General features: G+C 30.7%; 2 protein-coding genes across 5 annotated transcripts; one reads left to right on the top strand and one right to left on the bottom strand.

Moving 5' to 3' along the window:
* Window positions 1-3269: 3269 nt before the first annotated feature.
* On the top strand, window positions 3270-7788 carry LOC146941441 (polyadenylate-binding protein-interacting protein 12-like). The gene is made up of 11 exons (XM_085755219.1): window positions 3270-3406; window positions 3670-4216; window positions 4318-4431; window positions 4542-4586; window positions 4944-5016; window positions 5108-5220; window positions 5338-5397; window positions 5525-5572; window positions 5755-5823; window positions 7244-7305; window positions 7398-7788. Exons 2-11 carry the CDS (start codon window positions 3734-3736, stop codon window positions 7450-7452), a joined length of 1122 nt encoding a protein of 373 aa, XP_085611345.1. The 5' UTR covers window positions 3270-3406; window positions 3670-3733; the 3' UTR covers window positions 7453-7788.
* A 10211-nt stretch (window positions 7789-17999) lies between these two features.
* LOC146941440 (uncharacterized) lies at window positions 18000-20067 on the bottom strand. 4 transcript variants are annotated; one of them, XM_085755217.1, is made up of 6 exons: window positions 19550-20067; window positions 19336-19453; window positions 19101-19215; window positions 18780-18825; window positions 18522-18705; window positions 18000-18425 (listed from the first exon to the last, which is right to left on the bottom strand). In XM_085755217.1, the coding sequence occupies exons 1-6, from the start codon at window positions 19757-19759 to the stop codon at window positions 18355-18357; spliced, it is 744 nt and encodes a 247-aa protein (XP_085611343.1). In that variant the 5' UTR covers window positions 19760-20067; the 3' UTR covers window positions 18000-18354. The 4 variants fall into 4 exon arrangements, with proteins under 4 accessions (XP_085611343.1, XP_085611340.1, XP_085611341.1 ...); XM_085755214.1 differs by having other exon boundaries at window positions 18522-18708; window positions 18780-18840; window positions 19550-19915; XM_085755215.1 differs by having other exon boundaries at window positions 18780-18840; window positions 19550-19915.
* Between the last annotated feature and the right edge of the window lie 848 nt (window positions 20068-20915).

Here is a 20915-nt window from a genome sequence, read left to right as displayed (position 1 = left end):
AACATTTTTTTTTTGGACAAGTGAAACTTTCTAACATGGCAATAACAACATTGTTAATTGAGTGTTTAAAACATTAACAAATTATGTTTCATCTCTCTTATTTTAAATTATACTTTTGTCGACAAAATGACAATCACTTTTATTTAGTTTTATGACTATTTATATATGAGTTTTTCTATCATGTGCAAATTTGCACATGTTAAGAAGTTTAAAATAGAAATTTTGTATTGGACTTGCACATTTAATATTAAATATAAAACTTTTGAATATATAATTGTGGTTTTCCAAGAAAAATTACTACTATTAGTTGTTTTAACATATGCAATGTTGCACATGTTAGACAAACCCTTTATATATTATGTCACATCTGAATTTACGGTTAAAATTTTACCCCGACTTTATAAAATTCCTATCTCCGTCGGTACGACTTCTTATCCACAAATTGAATGTACTCACGCACCATAAGACAGAAAGCTGGATTTGCGTCATAAAAAACTTCAAATCAGGTAAAGGGATTATATAATTACCAAAGTTTATACTACCTCCGTCCTTGATTATAAGACCCTTTTGAGAAATTTTTTTGTCCCTTTTTATAAGACTCCTTTGCTATTTCCAACTACATTAATTATTTCTTTACATACATGCCCTATTTATTATACATCTTTTTCTTCCATCAACAATAAATAACATGTTGAAAACATAAACCAACCCTCTCTTAAAGGATAAAATTGTAAAAACAATAGTAATTACAAACATATTTAATACAAATATCCACAGTCTTAATTCCCGTTATTTTTTGAAAAGGACCCTATAATTAAGGACGGAGGTAGTATCTTTTTTTGTTGTTGTTTTTTTCATGAAAGCTTTTTTTCTTAACCATGTTGCAGCATTTAAATAATAGAATATTCTAAAACATATCTGCAACATCGTTTTATGTTTTTACTAATTCGTATACTAATTTATAAACATTTAAGTCAATATTTTAAATTTAGTCAAAAAAGTCAATTTAAAAAAAAAACGCTTATTGACACGTTAATAGTGATTTACTAAAAAAAATTGATTTCACAATGATTTAGTACATGAATATCTTATTCTGTTAAATCCAGGATTAATGTCATAATTGACTACATTCATTTTATCAAAAAAAGAAAAATAAAAAAGACTACATTTATTACATGCTATTTTCAGAATATTTGTTATTATCCATTACTGTGTGAAAAATGATGGAAGTATTCATTTTTATAATTTTCTTTGCATTTTTTTAAAACAAAAATACTTTATAAAGATTCTATATCAGATTTAATTCATATTTTTCTTATTTAATTTGTCAATAACTCAAATGACTTACTTTGAATTCAATTTTCAAATATTTTTAACTAGCATTAAGTATTGTGTAATATTCACTTGACCAAAAAAAAAAAGTACTGTGTAATATTCCTTTGTTGACTGATATTAATTTCTTTTTGCGTCAATTTTTTATTTTTTTTATTTTTAGTTTTAAAAGAAATATTATATAAATTAAACAAACATGCAGTCAAAATAATTATTTCAATCTTTTTCTTTACAATTTAAAAAAAAATTAAAACTAAACATGCTTTTTCATATCTTATTTGTAAGCAAATCAAACATTATCCTATACTTTTCTTTGAATTCAATTTTCAGATGATAAAAGATTCTATATCAGATTAATTCAATTTTTTTTTTCCGATAATTAATTTTCCCAATTTAATAAAATTTCTCAACATTATCAGTTTTATTACAAAAGTAATGTATTATAAATTAAACAGATATGCTGTCAACAAATTTAAACAGATATCCTCTTAAATATACATTCTAATAATTTATACAAAAATTCCAAATAAATTTTCTTACCTATTGTTTTTCTAGTAGACTTATTATTCAAAAATTACATATTAAGTCCCACTTATTTTTATTAATTAGTAAAAAGACCCAAAATCATACATGGCTAAAATTAGGCATGGCAACAAAACTCATATCCGCGGTTACACGCCCGAACCAAACCCAAATTGACGGGTTTTTCCCATTTTCACTAGGTTTGGGTATGAGTTTGGGTTTTCCCCGATTTCAAAACACGGGTATGGGACGGGTAACGGGCATATAGGTACCCACCCCGAACCCATATCCAAACCCGTCCCGAATGCACATAATTATTTTATGTTGATATGTCATGTTATTTTGTTTGATAATTGTCGTGTTATAAAAACTACCATTGATATTTAAAGGAGTAACTAAATTAATCGGTCTAACAAATGTTAAAGTGAACTTATTGCTGGATAATACATTAAAACATTTCTCTAGGGGTTGCAAGAAAACTTCTATTTCTTATTGAAAAAAATTATTCAATGTGAGGACGGGGATGAGGCGGGATACCCGAACCCGACGGGGACGGGTATGAGGTTCAATTTCTCATCCTCGTTAGGTATGGGTAGGGTAACGAGTAAATATATTAGAATCGGAGTAAAAATATTAAACTTAACAATATTGACATTGTCAACTGAGCCAACTCTTACAAACGTTAACTACCATTTTTTCATGTCAAAAACAATGAAATACCCCAACAAATAATCCTATACTCCCTCATTAGAGTTCACTTTTTAATATACAAAAATTGATATTTTGTTGTTGACTCAAAGATTAATCACATAACGGATTACATAACCTAAGCGAAAAAAAATACTTTGAGCCGTATACCGAAAGTCAAATACCCTAATTACAGCCGGGTAAAACAAAGAGTAAAATACATCTCAAAATTTAATAATCCATAACGCAATTCTTAAACAAAAGTGACTTTTGTTTTATTTTTGTATAATGAAAAAGTGACTCATTAAATATTTTTTTAACTCGTTATTTAAAATTTTGTATTGTGGATGACATGCATGCATAACATTTTTTTTCAAGATAGACGGATTTTTCAAGATAGACGGAGTAACAATAACATCTTAAAAACTAACAAACATAAATAGAAGAAAATCTTAAATTTAAAGTCGGATTATGACGTATAACTTAACAATTTTGATATTTATCAGTTGAATCAAAACTTATCGACCGCATAACACATCTTTATCATGTATGTATGTACTATGTATGGTGGATGAGGATGATGACATAGTTTCTTTTACAAAAAGAAAAAGAAAAAAAGGATGACATACTTGAATGGGTAGTTATGGAAATTAAATGAAAAATTGGGTCCAATATTTTTAATTAAATTTTTTAATATATTTATTTGTCACTTTGATACGTTCATCATCATCATAGTCACATTTCACAACCCAAGGACATCAAATTGGGACGTTCTTCTCAGGAAGGTCCAAAAAGTCAGTTCAGCGAAATCGGACGATCCGAACAACACCCTTTTCATTTCTCTTCACAATAATCTTCTTCATCAGTAAGATAAACCACTCTCTCTCTTTCACTAATTTTCACTTATTTATTTATTTATTTTTTCTGGGGTTTTAAGGTAGTTGTGTTTTTACCTTAAAATCTTCATGTTTGTTTGATCTTATGTCATTGGAAATGTTTTTGATATAAACTGTGTTTGATGTTTTTCTGTGCTCGTGTCTGTGTGTGTGTTTTGTTTTTTCTTATGATGTTTTGTGGGTCATGTTTTTTTTGTTTACTTCCTGGTTTGATAACAATTTTTTGATACAGATTTGAAGGGAAATCTGATATTAGAGAATAAAGGTTGAAACTTTTTACCTCAAGAGAAGTGATTATGGCTGTTGCTGAAAATGTTGGTGCCAAAATCGGTTCATCAAGTCAGAATTTGGACAACAACATCAACCACGTCGTATCATCTGACTCAACTGAGGTGGAGAAATCGAAACCGAGGACCGATCAGGATGTGAACAACAACGGTGTGTTCAACCATCAACACCAAAATGGTAATTACAGCTTCAAGACTCATCAAATGGGTCAGATGCATGTTCAGAACCAGCAGTTTATGGTGAACAATGATGGATATGTGATGAATGGTATGAGAAATGGTGAGAATGGAGGCGAGAGTTTTAAGCGTGAAATGAGGGATTTGGAAGAGTTGTTGTCAAAGCTGAATCCCATGGCTGAGGAATTTGTGCCTCCGTCGCTAACAAATAATCATGGCTACTTAGCTGCTGGACCTGCTGCTGGGTTTGGTTACCCTAACAATTTTATACTTCTTAATAATTATGCTAATGCTAACGGCCAAACTAACCGTAGGGTATGGATATTTTGTTTTCATCTCTTTCATTAATTTCCTGTTGGTTTTTTGATGCTATGTTTTCACTTTTTTTTTCCTTAATACAATGATGTGTTTTTCAGAGGAAGAATGGCTACACTACTAATGGAAAGCGAAGAGCGAATCATAAAGTGGATATGGAGAAAAGAGAAGAGATGATTAGGAGGACTGTTTATGTGTCTGATATTGATCAGCTGGTAGGAATTTAAGCTGTCTTGTAGATTATCTCATCTCAGCTAATTTACATTGTTTATTTTAACATGTGTATTCATCTAATTAATGATTGTTGTTTTATGTCGGAATCTAGGTTACCGAAGAGCAGCTGGCATCTCTCTTTCTTAATTGCGGCCAGGTAGTAACCGATACGTTCTGTCTATGATGTCTGTTTTTTCCTCTTTCTGAAGAGAACTATTATATATTTATATTGTATAAAAAATATCACACGAAAACTCTTACTGTGATGAATCTATTTGATCTGATACCATCGAAGGTATATTTTTTAACTAATTTAATCATATACAAAGGTCCAAACAATAGTAAATGACGTGTCAGATTCTTTTGTTCTGTTACATTGTCATTCCAAGCAATACTAAAATGATTTGTCGGATTATTTTGTTCCGTTACATTGTCATTTGTACTATTTAGGGTTTTCCCTTTCTTAATGATGGTTTACCATGTTACCGTGTCAACTCGTATTTCCTGGCTGTAGGTTGTTGATTGTCGGGTATGCGGAGATCCCAATTCTATTCTCCGATTTGCCTTCATTGAGTTTACAGATGAAGGTAACACCAACACCAAATATTTGTTGGTCATATGCTGCATTTATTATTGATATTTCACTTTTTTAGCGTATTAACTGTGTTGTACATGCAGAGAGTGCAAGGGCTGCTGTAAGCCTGTCTGGAACTATGCTGGGGTATTACCCATTGAGAGTGCTGCCTTCCAAAACTGCCATTGCACCTGTCAATCCAACATTTTTGCCCAGGGTAATGCTTTTCTTAGATATGCTTATTACATGTTCTAGAAAATGAATGACCAGAGTGAATAATAATTTACCTCTTTTCTTTCTTTCGTTTGTGATGACTGATGGTGTTGTGTTTCAGTCTGAAGATGAAAGGGAGATGTGCTCAAGAACAATTTACTGCACAAACATTGACAAGAAGGTAGTTTTGGGTTTTTACACTTTCATTTAATCTTACTTGGAGGAAATGCTTGGTCTTTCTCCGTATCTGATTTGTAGCAATCAAGGATCATAATTCTTAATAAGTTATATTCTTGTTATACTTGCAGCTGACTCAAGCAGATGTGAAACACTTCTTTGAATCTATCTGTGGAGAGGTTAGTAGTTTTTAATGGATCTTGGCTTACAATGCTTATTGTTGGTTGAATTTTTAGTATCTATTGAAATATTTTCCATTATATTGATATAGTCCATGGTTTCAATGCTTGAGTTTTTTTGTTATTAGTTGAATTTTTAGTATTTTGTAAAATATTTTTCATTGTTTTGGTGTATTATCTAGGTCCATCGACTGAGGCTTCTTGGGGATTACCAGCATTCAACTCGGATTGCATTTGTTGAGTTTGCAGTGGTAATTACTTGCGAGCTTTCCAACCTTCTTACTTTTATTTGCTCAACTCTGGTTTGCTTAGCTAGTTTTTAAATTTCCTATATTGCTTTGTGAAGTTATAGCCCTGAGATTATTTTACTACCGGGTTTGTAGTTATCATTTGTATTAATGCAGTTAGCCCTCCCTCCCTATAACTATACATCCTATTTTTACTTCTGTCAATAATCATGTTTCTTAGTAATAGTAACTCCACACTGCCTACTAAAAGTCCTGAAAAACAATCAAGAGAAAAGATAAATTTATTATGTTAGCTCTTGTGGGAGTCTTTAAACCTTTCCATCTTAGCTTTTCATGGCAAAAAAACATCTTAGCTCCTTGTTTATTTATGAATTTGGAATGGAATTAATCTGTGCTCATAATGCAGTGAAAATATGTTGTAATGGTGGATTTATCTTATGACATATGCACTCATGTAAGTCTGTGAAAGAGCTTTTGAAAATAGTTTATTCATGATCCCATAAGCTAATTTCAGCAAATTTTCATAAGCTCCTTAGAATAGATTATATAAACAACTTATTTTTATCTTAGATACTTTGATACAATTTTTCCTTATTCAACTCTTCAATTGTAAAAACAACTACAAAAGCACTTATATGACATACTTAACTAAGTTTTTCATCTCAAACATGCTCATAGTTATTAGTCAGCTATGCTTGGAACTCCTTAGTTTGAATTAGTGAAGTTATTAATTCTAAGGTAGTTTGACTTTGTTTTGAGCTTACAAATTTCAACTTAGTCTAATTTTTGCAGATTAATTTCAATGTTAAATTATTTTTGTTTTAAGATTTGAACTGTAAATACCTCCTCTCCTAAACAAACAAAACATTTAGTAAACTTACTTTAATGGAGCTATACTCAACCTTCTGCCGCTTACCTTGGTTGGCAGTGAACTTGTGTTGCTTGCATATTCTTTTGGGGTCTATTGCTTGCCCAATGCTTTTAATTTCCATCCCACTTTTTCCGCATCTCCTGTAGCTGCTTTACTTTTACTTTTATCAAATTTGCTCCGTCAATTTCAAATTCTCTCTTTTTGACAAATGTTAGTAAATTAGTAGTTTTGTTAGTTTTTAGAGTTTGAGTCCTGGACCCTCCTGCCTCCTGGTAAAAAACTCCTTTAGCATCCCCTAACTCACAAACCAAGCTGTCTGCTTGAGACTCAAGTTCTCTTTTTAGTTATCCTTGCAGTTGGTTTTGTTCTTAATTAATTGGTGTAGTCCTGATCTTCTCCCCCTTAGTAAAATGCTAAAATATATGAAGTATTGGAGTGAGTGATTAAATTGCTCAAGCAGTTGTCTCAAAATATATATTTTTACTGCTGTTTGTTTTGCCATGTCTTTTCTTTTTTGGCTGGCTGAAGATTTTCTTTGCCTCATTCTTTCAGGCTGAGAGTGCAATTGCAGCTCTAAGCTGCAGTGGTGTGATTTTGGGTGCGCTGCCTATAAGGTTCGCTGGATTTCACTTTGATTTCAACTGTCCTAAAAACTTCAGGGAACTCTTATAATATCATCTTAACCACTCTTATGTCTGGTGTGCAGGGTAAGTCCGTCAAAGACACCAGTCCGTGCTCGTTCTTCTCCTCGTAGTCCATGAACTGAATCAACTGTCCTTGCTGCTGGGGTTTGACTGCTGCTACATATATATACGTACATAGAAACATATATGTTCCAAAGAACCTGTGGCGTTTAGTTGATACTTTTGTTCTCTGTCTTGCACTATGGTATCTTTGTTTCCCATTGCGGTAATGGGTTCTTCGTTTAGCTTGTAGAGTTGATGGTACTTCGAGGATCTTGCTTAATTTATGATGCACAATGTGACGTGTTTATCTTGCATGTCCAGAATTTTATGGTTGGATGTTATCTGGAGTTTATTTTGAACATGTTACAAAAACCTTTTTTAGTCATGAACTGTTTATTTGGTTGTCTGCAATGCATTTCTGTATGTTTATTTGTTTTGATCTTTCTCTTACACCATATGAAGTAGATGCTGCTTCTCACCTTGCTATGCTGGTTATTGCGACTGCAATAACATGTTCATTTGGCTGGTAAAGAGAAAATTTATTGGCAGGTGGAGGATACCTTGTTTGGTTTAGGAATGATTTTGCGCCTAAATCTGTGTTTTACTAGCAGCAGTAGAGATCACTCTACTAACATTGCCCCTTTTCTTCTCATGAATACAAGTTTTCAGATTTTTGCTTATTCTGTTTAGTAGTGAGATTCGACCCATCATCAGATTAGAATTGGTTGTCTTGCTATTTGATTTACTTTGTTAAAACACAATGCGTTGAGGAAGGGATTATATTCCTCACTGAGGCTATGATTCAGGGGAATCACGACTCTAGCAATTTCTTAGTTTTGGGTTTCACAACTCTGGCTCTTTAAAGTTGTTATTCTTTATCAACTTTCTTTCAAAATAGTTACTAAATGTTGTGAGAATAGGGTCAATATAATTTCTTTTACTCATAAGTCTACTCAAACCTTAGATGTGCTATGATGGAGGGTTTAGGATGGGATGGGAGGATATATTTTTCTTTTTTTAAACTACAAAAACTTTTTTTTAAAATCAATCAAGTGTGGTTGATCTATTATATAGTCAATAATCATGATGTTCTTTTAATCTTTTTTGAAATATTAAATATATATATATATACGTAGACTTAGTCCTCCCAAACCCTCCCAAACAGACCTTAGACTTTGTGGCTTTGTTTGGGAGTTGGAGAGTAGAGCCTTGGGGTTGAGAAATATAGGGAAAAAGGTTTTATTTGGGAGTTTGAAGAGGAGGGCTTTTGGGGTGAGAAATATAGTATAAAAATCTTTCATATATTTTGAAGAAGTATTTTTGTAGAGAATAATTAATTAATACATGATTAATATTTTTATATTATTTTTAAGAATATTAAAAAAATAAGAATATTAAAAAAATATGATTGAATTTATATAAACCCTTCAAAATCATCATCCAATACAATTTTTAAGTTCTCTTAAATTAAATTGATTTTGTCTCAAGGTTCTTTATTTATTCCATCTGCTCCATTATTTTTTTAATGCTCTCCTCTCTTTTCATCAAAACTCGCAAAGAAAGCCTTACGTTCTTTGAAGTTTTAGGCTCAGTTCTACCATAATCGGCTGTGTGGTGTAGTATCTTACATTAGATAATTAATTCAACTATTAATCGTCTGCTGAAATCTTGAGTTAATTTGCTCTAATGAATCCGAACTATTCAATTGATTGGCTTGACTACACTCATTTTGTAGCCATGTACCAAATCTTTATGTTGATGTTTCATTTGTCTGGTCCATTTCAACTTAGAAGTTAGAACAGCTAGGCACAATATCATTTTGGTGTAAACTGTAAACAGACCCTAAATTGACGGGTTGTGTTCAAATGACTCTATGGTTTTTTCCTCCGTAGTTTTATTGCATGCTAGAATGCGGTAATTTTCTCTCAAACTTGTTTGCCCAAAAGAAGTAAACAATAATTTGGCATTACTTGCTAGTTTTGTTTCTTCTGTATTTTGTTGTATTCTTTGAAGTTTTAGGCTCAATTCTAGCAGAAATTAACTGAGTGGTTTACTTTAGTTTCTCACGTTAGATAGATAAATTATTTCAACTATTCACCTTCATTATTGTGAAATCTTTAGTTAATTTGCTTGGTCCATTATTGTGAATTCAATACATTCACATCAATTGATTGAATTGGCTATACTAATTTTGTAGCTTTGTACCAAAACCAAACCTTTTAATTGTTGTTTCATTTGTCTGGTCCATTTGAACTTAAAACAGCTAGGCGATATCTTTTTGGGGTAAAAAGACCCTAAATTAATAGCATGTGTTCAAGTGACACTATAGTTTTTCTCCTTTTGTGTTTCATTGCATGCTTTGACCTAAGAATGTGGTGATTCTCTCTCAAACTTGTTTGCCCAAAAGAAGAAAAAAAGAATTTGGCATTACTTGCCACAGTTGATATTTAGTGTTTCATTAAATTAAACACTAGTTTTGTTTCTTCTGTGTTTTGTTGTATTGTTTGATCTAATAATGTTGTAATTATCTCTCAAACTTGTTTGCCTAAAATAAGTAAAGAGGAATTTGGCATTACTCGCCACATTGGGATTTAGTTTGCCATTAAATTAAATTTGATAACGTTGATACACCAAGATGGAGACATACATATATTTTAAAATAGTTATGGTTATGGGTTTATGGCTATGCAGATATTATTGCTCGGTAAAATTGCCAGTTATGAATTCAAAGGCTTTTTAGATAACTTTGTGGTATATTTGGTTATTTATAAGTTTATTAGATCAAAGTAAATATGTTTGGCTAATAAATCTATTTTATTAGCTTGTAGTGTTCATTATTAGGACCAGTCACGAGAGACAAACTAAAATAATGGTAGAGATGAAAATATAGGTCAACCTGTCAATGTTTTTTTTTTAATAGGAAAGGTCAACCTGTCACGTTATTAACCCGTCTAAAGCGAATGAAGCCGACTAACTAGAGATGCATGGTTTAAAATCTTAACCCGTTCTTTTACGGTGGGCCTATAAATTAGCGGATCAGTATTTTTTAAATTTCTTTTTAAATATAAAGTTCTCAAAAACAATGCAAAAAGTGTAAATAATTAAGATAAAGACAGTTCAAGAAAACCAAACATGTAACTAATTAGAAAGTTAATGAGTTCAATTGACAAACTATTAGAAACTATAGGCTAAAACCAATTGACAAATGACTTTCTTCTCTCCGCTCTTTGAGTCAAAGATAGGAGCAAATAAGTTGTGACTTATATATAAAAAGATTAATAGATATTAAGAGACTGGATCATTGGAATTTAGTTTGAATAATTCTCCCTCCAATTTTCTCATATGACCTATATTATTTTTTATTATTTATTTTAGAGTGAAGACCCATTTTGGTCTATGACAAATTCCGTGGGAGCCAAATCAGTCCTCAACACATAAAAAGACCATAGTATTTAGTCCCTTACACAATTAAATCAAGACAATTTAGTCTCTTTATCAATATTTTTCTCCAACCAATTTTTTTCTTCCTACTTTTGACTCGTGACTGGACATATGTGTAGGGGTATTCAAAACCGAACCAACCCAATAGAAAAACCGCAAACCGAACCAATCCAAACCGAAACCGCAAAAAGCCGCATTTAGTTCAGATGTAATCGAATCATTTTCTTGCTCAACCGCATGGTTTGGTTTGGTTTGCGGTTTTCATTTTACCAACCGAACCAAACCAAACCAAACCACAACATAAGAAAAATGTTAATTAAACATATCTCACCTAGATCAATACACTTAGAAATTCAATGAAAACTTTTATAAAATGACATGTTTTTTCGCTTGTTAGATTATTTCTTTACTTTTTATTTAAAAAAACATATTTATGTGCTACTTAAAATTTTAGAAAATGATAAAATGAAATTAGTCATTATTTTTTCGATTTCTTCATGACAAAAAAATATAAAATGCAGTTTGTAAATTTTAAGAGACCAAGTTGGTACTTTTATCTTTTTGTCGGTCATCTTCTCCTTTTGAAACAGTTGTGGTCGCTGACACTTGATGAAAATGAAAGGGTGTCGAAGAAAACGAGATGCAGGAAATCAAAACAGAAGGATGTGTTAAATACGACCGTTCATTCTCATATCGTGAAGTAAGAAACAATTCTTTCATTCTATTTCAGCGTTAAACATGATAATTCATTATCTTATCGTGAAAACGTGAAATTTTTTGTTTTATTTTGCTTTTCTTTAAGTGGGAGACTAATTTGTCCCCTTACAAAAATTTAATTCCACGTTGCCACTTAATTGACACTGTTAACGCCACATAGTTAAACTAACCGTACATGTCATATGTTCAATGATAAAAACTGATTCAGATACTAAAATGTCTTCGTTTAATTTTATAAGGGATTAAATAGGGTTTTTTAATTGTTGAGGACTAGTTTGACCCTTATAGAATTTGTTGGGGACTAAAATGGATTTCACTTTTTTTAAATATATTTTTTTTAGCTCTTTTTCGTAATATGACACTTTAATTTTAAATTCTGAAAGTCAGATAGAAATTTAAGCTCTGGTGTTATCCTTCGAATTCTCAGAAAGAAATAGGCTATAATATGAAAATTCATTCAAAGTTTATTTAAAAAAAATTAATATCATTCAAACCAAAGATTAAATTTGGATACTGTAATAGATAGTTTAATTTTGAATTTAATCTAACATTAAGAATTTTCTTTTTGAGAATTTGAATACTTACCATTGATTGTCTCTTATTCTCATGTATTAAATCTGATTTTTGAAGTCATGCATGTTAGTTACAAAGAACACCGGAAACCAAACCATATCCATTTTCCCTTATTTTCATATTTTAATTATGACTCCGTACCATATCCATTTTCCCTTATTTTCATATTTTAAATATGACTCCGATAATCATGCATGCCATGTGAGAAAAAATGTTATATACGGGAGAATACAATTTTTTTTTTAAATTTCAGTCCTATTTAATTTTTTATTTTGAGGGATTTAATCCTATTTAATTTATTATGTATCTACTATATCTATCAATTTTTTTAAAATAAAAAAAAATTATCGCAAAGCTTTTTTAACATTCCTTTTTTTAGACGTATCTATTCTGGATAAATTAGAAAACTATTTGACACACTTCTATTCCAAATAATAACTTTTGTTATTATACTACTTCATATAAAAGAAATTCTAAAGTCATATTTATGATGTGCTAATTTAAAATATTGTTAAGCACATTTTTTCTATCATTTGAATATGACCAAAGTTGAGTAAATTAAGTACAATTGTTTATGCATGATATTATTGTATCATATTCTCTTAAGCATAAACATTATTTATTTGTATAATTGTAATCTCACCTATCGTGGGTACAATTATGCGAATTTTGTTAAATAGATTAGCATTATATTGGTAACAGTCATACCTTATCGGTGTGTTGTTATTAATATAATTGTTATTATTCAATGTACCTAAAATGTTTATACTTATGTCAATTATAATTAGAATACTCTATAAATGTTTAAATTTTGAGACATAAAAATTATACATTGTGATGATATAGTTCTTACTTATTATTTTCCTTAAGGTCCTTGAATGAGATTACAATAAGTAAGTTACTCTATTAAAAGACATGTAGAAAATTGTATAAATTTTGCAATCCAATATTATTACATTTTGAATTAAATTTCTACCTAAATGTGATTTTTTATATATATAAATATATCGGATTGCTACTATCCCTTTGTTATGTGAGTGACGGACATACCCTATCGGTGTGACGTTACTTAACGTATCATTTTGTGATAGAGAAATAGTTGAATATTTTATAAAAATATCTTACAAACTTTTTAATTCAACTATCATTGTCTATTCTCTATCAAGTGGGAGAATCATTGCTATGTATTGTGTAACGTGATGGACATACCCTATCGGTATGACATTACTTAACATAATCATCCTTTTGTGGGTAAGATAGTTTAACTATCATTTTTCAACAAGTGAGAAAAATTCTACATGTCAATTAACTATATCTCATAAACAAACATATTTATTTGTTTCATAACTTTAGATATGAAATTATTGTAGAGACTTATATTGAGGATATTAATTATGCTATTGCTATTTTTTAATACTTATGAAAGCTTATGACTATTTTCTTTTATATCCTCAGTAATAATAAAATATAAGTCTTGTGTATTTCCGCTGCGTGTAACCTGATATTTTTTCAAATGTGTTGAAGTATAATTGTAACATTTGAGTTTTGAGTGAGTTATTAAAATTGTGAATAGAGTCTCATATCATATTTTATAATAATAGAGACTTATCTCACTCATATGATGATAAACCTTTTATATAATCATCATACTATGTCATATAAAGGTTACTATATTTATAAAATTCTTTGGAATTTTAATTGTGAAAAAGGAGATTTTGTGTTATAAATTTCTTAAATGAAAATTTACATTCTCCTTAATTATAAATGCAGAATATGTGGTTAACTACGAAACACAATTCTTGATGATATTTGCCATTGATAAAATATGTATTTGAGGGGTTTTATATTATCCTTGAGTTACCACTTGTGTTAATAATTCTGCTATGCTTATGTGCAAAATATGTGGTTGAGTTCATGAAACTCTGTTAGTTAAAATTATATAACCACTTATGTTAATAATTTTGCACTAGCAATTAAGTATCCCACTGTTGAATATTACATTATTATAATATTTTTATATCAGTGATCACTAATGAGAATCTCACTTACTCTTGTTTATATATATGTGGGATTAGTGGGAGTGTGTACACAACATTATATATTATGAGCTCAAATGAGAAATCTCACTCTTGTTTATATATATGTGAGATCAAGAGAAATGTGTACACAATATTATTCTCGTTATCGCCATATACTCTTGTGCACACTATAAAATATGGTATAGCTTATGAGACTTTAAATTTTAGTCTCATTCTATTGAGATATATATTAAAATTCTATCAATCTCAATGAGCATCATAATTGGATGCTTAAGTCAATTTTGTTGGAATATGCACAATAACTTTTTGGCATGCAAATATACATTGTGCTTCTGTTTTACCAACATTCCACATTTTTGAGGTCATAAATAGTAAGTACAATGTATAATATCAATACTCCTATCGAGTATGATATTGTGTTCTTGTGGTACTTATAATTTGAGATAATCATAGATGTTCTTTTGTTATTGACATTCTAGTGGCCACATTAATCCACATTTTTTCTTTAAACTAAGTGTCTATGTTAATCCAATTTGGCAATTATTGAATTTCCTATTTTGCTTTCATGGATTTTCATAGTCACATTTTTTTTTTTTTATAAAACTTGGATTAATTGAATGTCGTAGAACATTTATCGATTTTGACTAAATGTAATTACTCTCTCTTTATAGGCTATCCCTATAAGTAATTACTATTCTTATACCTATGTGGATATATGACTTTTATGGAATTGAAAACTCATTGGCAGAACCACTAACCACAGACTTATATATACGAGTATTATAACTCATGATGATTTGATTAAGTCTATGATATTTTGGGTTTGTGGGAGTTTGTTATAGCATTTTAAAAATGCTTGGGCCATTCTTTAATGACACATTCTTTTTTTTTTTTTAATTCAAATGTGTCACTATAAATTCATCATTTGTTAGAAAAGTGAGTCTTTGATATGTATGATTTGTTTTCCCTATCGGATTCAATTTCTGCAGCATTAAAACTTACTTCTCTTTTTGAATGATTAGTGCTTTGACCATACATAAAAGTTTTAAAATAAATTTTATATTCTATAGTGAGTATTGTCATCCAAGTGGGAGACTGTTGGATTAATTATTTAATTAATCAATTATGGATTGACAATAATCAATTATTATAAGTTAATCTAATAATATAAATTATGGTCTATTGTGTTAAGCACTAATTAGTTGATGAATATGTGTGATTGGGCTATTGTTTCTAAATGGACCGTGATGGGTTGGACTATTTAGCTAAGCCCAATGAGAGGTCCCTGCTCTCAACCGTTTAGCTATTTAAACGTCATCCCATCAGACGGTTAATTATTCTGAATAGTATTGTGAAAACCTAAAGCTAAACGGAATGAGGGTAGTCATCCCTCTCATGCTTGTCGGCGGTTATCCTTCATCAACCTGACATAAAGGTACACAGTTCTTCTTCCTTCTTTATTGATAATATGCTATAACCTGTATCTATTGATCTATGGCTAAACACTAAAACTTTCATCATCTAAATGTTTCTACGCACGCTACATTTTACTAAAAAGTATTGGTGTCCTCTTAAACATGATCATTGGCGATCGGCACCACGACCATGTTCAAGGACACCACTATACAAATAAAACAAGAACAATTTTGTAGCATGTAGTATATAAATATATACATTTCTCACTACACACACATCTAATGAAAATGGGTTAATTATGTGAAAATGGAGAGAATACTTATCAACTATTAGATCAAAAATAGATGGTTGAGATCTAAAATTAAACAAAAAAGCTCAATGTTGTTGTTTTGACAGGTTACTAGTCATCATCTTCTCCAAATCCATACAAACCCAAAAATAAACTCATCTTTAATAATCCTTTTGAACCTAAATCTGAAAAATTAGATCTATAAATCACAAATAAAACCAAAAATCATCTTCATCTCATCACCATCTTCAACCCATAAAACTAAAATCATAAGGCGACAAAAAATTAAAATCAAAACCAACATGAAGATTGAGATTCGACAACATGAGGATGGAGATTAGGCATCCTATGAAATTCTCTCTTCCTTCTTTCTTTCTTAAACTCGCACAATGAAAATCATATTTTACAGATTAATTAAGAAATCTAACTTGTGGAAATTAGAGTCGCGTCGCTCTTTGCTGCACCACATATAATATATTCCCTTCATCTTCCACCATCGCGATTGAAGCGTCTGTAATCCCCAGACATTGCCGTATCAATTTTTTGCACGCTATCCATTTTACCATCCAAGTACTCGAATATCAAGCTTCAACAAGCGTTAGAGATGCAAGAGGGAAAAACAAAAATAAATTTCAAATGCAGTCAAACTTCAACTTTAACCAAAATTTGAAGAGATCCATATATTGAAGGTGATTATTAGTTTGTTTTTATACTAAAACTATTTGTTTAGTTTTTTTTGTTAGGTGTAACGATCATTAGTAGAAAATTAATAATGTAATAATCATAATGGAATAATATCTATTTAGCATTTTAATGTCAAATTATCCAAACAATTAAATAGAGAAAACCGTGACTTCTTGTCTAATTGTTTTTGTTGGTTTAATTATCCAAACAATTAAGATGTTTTTGTTGTTTTAGTTTTTGAGTTTTTGAAATTTAATCCCATAGTTAATATGTCATTTATCGGAAAATTAGAATCCACTTGGGTTGGCCTGGTGGTATTGGCTTGGGATCTGGGAGTGTGCTCCTCCTCGAGGTCTCAGGTTCGATTAGGTGGGTTAGTTTAGCTTCTTCAAAAAAAAATTTATCGGAAAATTATAATTTTATGTGGAAGACCTTATTTTAACGCTTTAAATATGTCTGCAAAAAATCATGAAAATATTCGACCTTTAGATCACTTTTTAGGGCTTTATGTCTGTAGCAAATATGATCCATTTTTTTTCTTTTTTATTTCAACCATTCAATTAATGTTAGAAAAAATGACAAGTTTGAGAAAGAAATGGAGGCAAGAAAAATTATTTGTCATGACAAAATTTCGGGTAGCACTTTGGTGCCATTAAATCTGGGTCATACAAACACATTGCCATTGCATCTGGGCCACACAACACATCTATCTTGGTGCCATTAATGACCCAGATTTAATGGCACGGTGCCATTAATGGCACCAAAGTGTTGCCCCAAAATTTTCCACCATGTCAGCGTGTTTTGTGTGACCGGATTGTTAGAGGAACAAAATAGCAAGAAAATCAAATTACAAAGTAAAATATGTGTTGTTTTTGTATTTTTCAGATTTCGTTTATAAAATTATATTATATAAATAATTTGAACAATTAACCCAAAAATGAAAATATGAAATACATAGAGTAAATATTAAATAAATGCTATAATTATTGACAAATCAGTACTTTATTGGTTTTTTGGTAGTGAGTACTTTATTGGTTTATCACAACTACAATAGGTTTAAGATTATGCAATACCTTTCATGTGAAAATGTTTCCGTAAATTTAACTCAATTGTTATAAGAATAGATAGATTGTAAGATAATGGGATCGGAGTTCGAACTTCGAACCCTCACTTATTCACATTTCTAATCACTATGACAAAAAAAAAACTTTAATATGAAAATATTTTCAGCACGTTCCAAGAACCATCGTAGCATGACATAAGTGGTGAATATCTATGACCTTAACAAGCATAAATTTTTTTCTTTCAAAACTTAGTTTTGCTTCAGCTAAAGGGAGATATAATTCCTCTTAAAAAAAGGAAAAAAGAAGATAGAATTTTTTTTTTGGGATAGAATTGTTGATTGTACCGCTGCAACACAAATTCGGATTTAAATATATGGAATGGAAAGTATAGCTGTGAGATTAAAGACAAGAACAATAAGCAACTATTTTCCTTTTTCAACTTTAACGTAGCAAGAAAAGATAAACAAGAAAAACAAAAGAATGAATGATGTGCATCATTATTCACAAAATAAACTTGTCAAGATAATGAAGAAATCCTGATTTATTTCATTAGTGACTGGCCTCTAAGATCACACCTATTCCGTGAATGGAAAACCTCAATAAGTCACATTGTCATTTCATTGCTTGATTAATATATATAGTTACTTTGCTAGACCACATCATTGAAAATCTTCTTAAAAATTTATACATTATTGACCAATGCCATTTTTCTTTTTGCTTTCTTTCTTCTAGTCAATTGATGGAAAAGCTCCTCTTAAGCTGAAGATGTTTGATCTTTGGAAGGTTCTACCATTCTTGTTGGAGCTACTGTTTCTGTGATAACCCCTGTTTTAATCCAATGCACAATTATAAATTAGTTAACATTCAAAAAAAGTAGTCAAAACAAAATCATAGTAATTGATTAGATATTAATTAACCAACCAGTGCTGGAAATTGAAGTAGAAGGTGAAATAGGTTCTGATATGCCAACAACATCATGGAATTGTGTCTTTTTCACATATGCTGTTGGAATTAACTGTCTACTAAGGCCATAATATGGTTCGTAATATGCGGGAAACCAGCGAAATGGAAATTGAGGTCCACCACCATATGCATTATTATAGCTCTGCTGAGAAAAACATAATTTAGATTAGGAATATAATCTGATATGGAAGAACTATTTCTTGATAGAAAACTAACCATTTCATAAATGTCTTGTGGACGAAGATAACCAGGGTGAGGGTACCTGAATGTATTCATTCTTTAGCATATGTCAAATTGGTAGATAAATATGACAGCATAAAAGAGCTATCACCAACGAAACAATTTTACAGACACAGACACCGACACTGAACATGAACCCTAACACCACTGATAATAATTTGAGAAAATGGAATATTTGAAGGTAACCACATGTGTGGGTTGCGCCGGTGTCAAACACCTGTCATGACACACATACACGCTTTTGATCTGAAGTGTCGGTGTATGCTATTACTTTTTACGTATGTTTCAATTGTGTACCTGTAAACTGGATAAGGAAATGCATATTGTGGAATATGTTGATTGTAATTAGCGGAGGAACCTTGAAATTGGACTGGTGAAGTATTCCTTGAAGGACTATTGAATTTCTGCCTACCTAAGTTTTTTCATTTTGTTTGCAATTTTGCATGCAAGACATATAATATAAATCAGATTTACAAGACTATCATCAAGAAATTTCAGAATTAATTAAAAAAGATTAAAAAATAATGATCACCTGTTAAAGATGGATCAGGTTTTTGATATGCAAGATTACAATTAGCTCTTCTTCCATCAATCATAGGATTAGGATTTTGACAAGCTAGTATTGCAGAATTTGGATCCTTGAAGGTAACCTAATAGTAAGAAGAAAATTAACACCAAAGATTAAATTTAAGTGATTAATTAGAGTAATAAAACAAATTAAAACCAAAAGAGTAAGTGCACATTACAAAGCCATATCCTTTTGATTTTCCAGTGGTTCTGTCAATGATGACAACAGCTTCTAAAATATCACCAAACTGATCAAAATAACGTTTGAGTGTGTCTCTTTTGGTCTCCCAAGCTAATCCTCCAACAAAAATCTTAGTATACGTTGTGTCACCTGCATGTCTGGGAACAACGTTTGGACTCATCATCTTATTTTGCCTTGTATGTGACATATGAATTTGATTCACAAAAGCACTTAAACACTTAATAAACGAAGAGACAGAGACAAAAAAAGTCAGAATAGCCGTTTGGTTTGTTGTAAAGTATGAACAGTGATTCTAATCATTATCAATATTTTTGGAGGAAATCTTGCACTAACAATGTGGTCTAGTAATTTTCGTTCAATGTGGTCTATTCATACTGGTAATATTTCCTCAGATTCTACAACATAATATTCCTTTAACAAGAAACTTTATGAATAAATAGTAATAAATGGTTGAAAATGTTTGGGTGTAAATTGAGTGACAGCTATTACTTGGTCGGAATCCTAAATACAAATGATTTCGACACATACACATCAAAATATACTAATTAATTGATTCAAAAAGATATATTTTACACTATGAGGTTGTGATCAAATCTCTATGCAATATTTTTGCTCTTTTAAACTATGAAAATATACATTGAAACTAATACAAGCCTCGATAATAGAGCAGACATAGGTGAAAGATTGTTGATGAACATTCAGCGCCAAGACCACATTAGAAACATATTATGCTATAAGATTCATAAAAGATTTGTCTTTCGCAAATTTCAAACACTTCCGCATAGTTTAAACTTCTGCAACATTTTAATTTGGGATTGACAAGACTCATGAGCAACCAACAACAACAATAACACCTTCATTATCTCTCACTACAACATAAATACTACAAAGAGGTGTCCACTAAAAGTGAGAAAAAACACAAGAGAAGGAGAGGAGGGTTTGAATTATGTTTTCTTTTTCAATTTTTTTAAGTATTTGGTAATGTTGTTCAAAGTCTGAGCCAGAAACAAAGTTCAGTTTAGAGTCTGAAACAAAGTTTATGTGTAGGAGAGAGAGAGCTTTTATAATTATTGTGAAATTCCTTGAAAGTGTGAGGGCACTTGTAAAAATTCAGAGAGTTGTATTTATTCTTCAAGTCTTCAACTCCTTATATAGGGGAAAATCTAAGAGACGTTGGAGAATGGCAGCACATAAATTTGAGTCCTTGAGAAGCTTGATCAGAGACTTTGAAATGTTTCTTGATTTGGTTAATGTCATTGAAAGGTCATTTGAAATTTCTCTGCTTCAATTAGAATCATCTGTTTCATTCCCTTTGTCTCTAAATTTCTTTGTTTGTTTATGCA

The sequence above is a fragment of the Medicago sativa genome, chromosome 3 (genome assembly GCF_051527215.1).
Source record: "Medicago sativa cultivar Bolivia chromosome 3, Bolivia_mono, whole genome shotgun sequence".
Lineage (NCBI taxonomy): Eukaryota > Viridiplantae > Streptophyta > Magnoliopsida > Fabales > Fabaceae > Medicago > Medicago sativa.
The sequence above is the reverse complement of the archived record's forward strand: the minus strand, read 5'-3'. Positions and strand labels throughout refer to the sequence as shown.